Source organism: Colobus angolensis, unplaced genomic scaffold, assembly GCF_000951035.1.
Source record: "Colobus angolensis palliatus isolate OR3802 unplaced genomic scaffold, Cang.pa_1.0 Scaffold122, whole genome shotgun sequence".
Taxonomy (NCBI): Eukaryota; Metazoa; Chordata; class Mammalia; order Primates; family Cercopithecidae; genus Colobus; species Colobus angolensis.
The window spans coordinates 4,830,775-4,834,985 of record NW_012113364.1 but is presented as its reverse complement, the minus strand read 5'-3'; the positions used below and the strand labels follow the sequence as shown (position 1 = coordinate 4,834,985).

Below are 4,211 nucleotides of genomic sequence, written 5' to 3'. Positions count from 1 at the left end.
GGAGGTGAGGTTGCAGTGAGCAGAAATCATGCCACTGCACTCCAGCCTGGGTGATGAGTGAGACTCTGTCTCAAAAAAAAAAAAAAAAAAAAAAAGGACAAGGCCTCACTCTGTCACCCAGGAGTGCAGGGACATGATCACGGCTTACTGCAGCCTTGAAGTCGTTGGTTCAAGTGATCGTCCTGCCTCAGCTTCCTGAGTCGGATGCCACCACACCCAACTCATTTTATATATTTTTTTGTAGAGGCGGGGGTCTTATTATGTTACCCAGGCTGGTTTCAATCTCCTGGCCTCAAGCAGTCCTCCTGCCTCAGCCGTCATAGCCACCTGCATTAGATTCTGCAGCCCATATTGCTTTCCATGAGAATCCCCATTTTTCTATAGAGAATCTTCAGGGAGAGGAGAAGCTCTAGGCTTCCCAGCCAATCTCCTGCTCCCCACAGGCACTTTTTGCCAATTATAAATGGTGATGGTGCTCCATAAATAACTTGGATTCAAATGGATCGCATTCGACTTTTTTTTTTTTACCTTGAGATGGAGTCTCGCTCTGTTGCTCAGGCTGGAGTGTGGTGGCACGATCTCGACTCGCTGAAACTCCACCTCCAAGGTTCAAGTGATTCTCCTACCTCAGCCTCTCTAGCAGCTGGGATCACAGGCGCCCGCCACTATGCCTGGCTAATTTTGGTATTTTTAATAGAGGTGGGGTTTCGCCATGTTGGCCAGGCTGGTCTTGAACTCCTAACCTCAGGTGATCTTTGACTTTAAAATGCTTGGCTGTGCTTGGCCCGGGGCTGTAGCTCACGCCTGTAATCCCAGCACTTTGGGAGGCCTAGGCAGTGGATTACTTGAGGTCAGGAGTTCAAGACCAGTCTGGCCAATGTGGTGAAACCCCGTCTCTACTAAAAATACAAAAATTAGCTGGGGCAGGGTGGTGCAAGCCTGTAATCTCAGCTACTCAGGAGGCTGATGCAGGAGAATCACTTGAACCCAGAAGGTGGAGGTTGCACTGAGCCGAGATCATGGCACTGCATTCCAGCCTGGGTGACAGAGAAAGACTCGGTCTAAAAAAATAAATAGATCGATACACAAATAAATAAATAGGTAGTATAAAATGCTTGGCTGTGCTGGAAGGCCTGGGTTCTAGGTTGCTTTGCTCATGGGCACTTGCCCCTCTGTGCCTCAGTTTCCTCATGCTGCCTGCCTACTTCCCAGAGTTGCTGCAAGGATCTGCTCAGGATATGAACAGTACCCTGTCTGGCATTGCTTACCTACCTTAGGAGGAAGGGTGAATATCCATCCAGACAATGAGAACTACCTGCAGTGACGTGGCAGAGGGAACGCAACTGTCTCTTTCCAGCAGTGACCTCGGGGGAATGCAAAACCACTACACACAGAGAAAAACCTGTGAGCCTTGATACGGCACGTGTGGGGATAAGTGTAATTGATGAAGGCAACTTTGCACGTGAACGTGGGCATTCACAGAACAAGAGACATGAAGGGTGTTTACAGGGTAGTTCCTCAAGTGCCTTCCTCTTACAGACCAATAAACTGAGCCCCGGAGAGAGGATCTGTGAGCCCGACTCACAACCCACCTTCAGTGTTCCTCTGAAATTGAAATATAAATGTTTTCCTAGTTGGTAGCTTGCCTTTTTCTACTACTGGTTGATGTAATGTTTTAAATTCTGATGAATGTCAAGACTAGTGACTTTTTTTGGACGTTTTCTTTCAACCCTAGAGAATTTCTGCTAAGTTCTTTGTGTACACACACACACGCACACATACGCACACACACCGCTGGCTAGCACAAAGCCATCAAAGGAAATTCGTTTATCAAGACTCTGTTTTTACTTGTTGGTTAATCGCTTTGCGCTTCTCAGGTTATCACACGTGTTCTCTGAAAAGCTGCATTTTAGAGTAGGTGATCAGGACATATTACTTGAGTGAATGAATGAATGAAGCCGTGCATTTGATACACATATATTTTTTTAAAGACACTCTGCAAACATTCGCCTCCTTCCCATCAGTTGTTTGCTCTTGAACCAGCATTTACGGTCCAGCTTGTACTTACAACCAAACTAATGACGCTCCTTCAGGATGGATGTGTCAATCAGACTCTAGTGAAGAAATTTGCTAATTGTTTCTCTGAAGTCGTAAGCAGGTAGATTTGGTTATAATGACGGTACATGCACATATGGTATATATTTGCATGTTAGCAAATGACTCTGTGACTTATCTACCTTTGAAATATGCACAGTGTGACTTATTCACCTATGAAACCTGCACATTGATCCTGTTAATACCCACGCTGATGCGGCCAGTCGCAGTGGCTCATGCCTGTGATGCCAGCATTTTGGGAGACCGAGGTGGGCAGATCTCTTGAGGTCAGGAGTTTGAGACCAGCCTGGCCAAATGGTGAAATGCCCATTTCTACTAAAAATACAAAAATTAGCCAGACATGGTGGCATGTGCCTGTAATCCCAGATATTCAGGAGGCTGAGGTAGGAGAATCGCATGAGCCTGGGAGGCGGAGATCGCAGTGAGCCAAGATCATACCACTGCACTCCAGCTTGGAGGACAGAGTCAGACTCCATCTCAAAAAAAAAAAAAAAAAAAAAAAAATTCGCGCACTGCAACAACCACTTATGAATCTTTTTCCTAGTTTCTTTAGAGAAATAACCAGAAAGACTCCTACCTTCTTCTTAACATCTCAGAATAAATAACTACCAAGGTAGACAACAACAAAGTTTATCCAGAAGGCCTGCAAGGGCCCTGTGGGCCGGAGATGGTGATATTACTACTTCCTTCCTGGTCAGAGATGAGCTCCTACCTGCGGTCCCCAGCCATGGCACGGATACAGTATTGCTGTGTGGTTCTCCAGTGGCCCCTGGTCCAAGCAGACGTCTTTTGCCTTGTTGTTGCGAAGCTGCAAGAATAGACAAAACAGGATCCATCAGAGCTCAGCTAGTGGAGGTGTGGATGCCCAGTCACTGTTCTACCATGCCTTGGTTCCAGCTTCATGATGGGAAGACCACACAGGCCTCTAAGTGAGGACCAGGGCTCAAGTCTGTGCAGTGATCACCTTAGCAAGAAAAATCAAGTCTTAAGGTGGATGGCATGGATCCTAGGTCTCTGTGTCCTGGGCAGCTTGCCCCCACCCTCACAGCACCTCCATTCCTAACATGAAAGGCAATCTGAGGGAACTGCTGCATATAGGAGCACTGGTTACCCAGATCTTAGGCTCCTAAATGGCTCTGAAGCTTCTAAGTAGCTTATAGGCTTCTCAGTGGCTTCTAAGGCTTCTAAGTGGCTTGTAAAATCCGGTTATCCAGATGGTTAGGCTTCTAAGTGGGCCTCAGCACCAACACTGGTTTTAATAAACCAGGTAATCAAAGGTTAGGTTTTCAGGTCATTACGTGCATAAAGGCATGAAGAACCTAAAAGCAAATTAGGCTGGACGTGGCGGCTCGTGCCTGTAATCCCAGCACTTCGGGAGGCTGAGGTAGGAGAATCGCTTAAGCCCAGGAGTTCAAGACCAACGTGGGCAACATAGCGAGGCCCCATCTCTACAAAAACATTAAAATAAATTAACCAGGCGTGGTGGCACACACTTGTAGTCCCAGCTACTCAGGAGGCTGAGACGGCAGGATGGTTTGAGCCCAGGAGTTCCAGGCTGCAGTGAGCCATGATTGTACCACTAGACTCCAGCCTGGGCGACAGAGCAAGATCTATTTCTAAAAAAAAGAAAAAAAAAACCTAAAAGCTTACTATCATAAAATGCTCTAGCAGTATCTATATATTCAAAAACATACGTATGCTGTGCTAAGCACCATTGTAGGTGTTTGGAACGCACCCACGGAGGAAACAGACAGAAGTCCCCAAAGCAACACCCGTGAAACTAGGCATGGGTCTTTGGGAGCGTGTAAGAACTGATCTCATTTGGATCTCTGGGTGCACTGTGATCTACACGGGTATCCATCCCACCAGCACCCTAGGGTCCCAATGGGTGGGAAAAAGGTAATGTTGCTGGTCCTCTCCATCTATATTCATTCCCCTCCAGATTATATTCCCCATCGAAACAGACAGGAAAAGGCTTCCCTCCCCTCCCCTCCCCTCCCCTGAAACTAGGCATGGGTCTTTGGGAGCGTGTAAGAACTGATCTCATTTGGATCTCTGGGTGCACTGTGATCTACACGGGTATCCATCCCACCAGC

At 47.0% G+C, this 4,211-nt stretch overlaps 1 protein-coding gene across 1 annotated transcript in view; it reads right to left on the bottom strand.

Moving 5' to 3' along the window:
• Positions 1–4,211, bottom strand: part of WBSCR17 (Williams-Beuren syndrome chromosome region 17) — a 630,593-nt gene that overhangs the window by 42,104 nt on the left and 584,278 nt on the right. Inside the window, exon 9 of the mRNA XM_011932129.1 lies at positions 2,828–2,923. Coding sequence (XP_011787519.1) covers positions 2,828–2,923 — 96 coding nt within the window. The remainder of the gene's footprint in view (positions 1–2,827; positions 2,924–4,211) is intronic.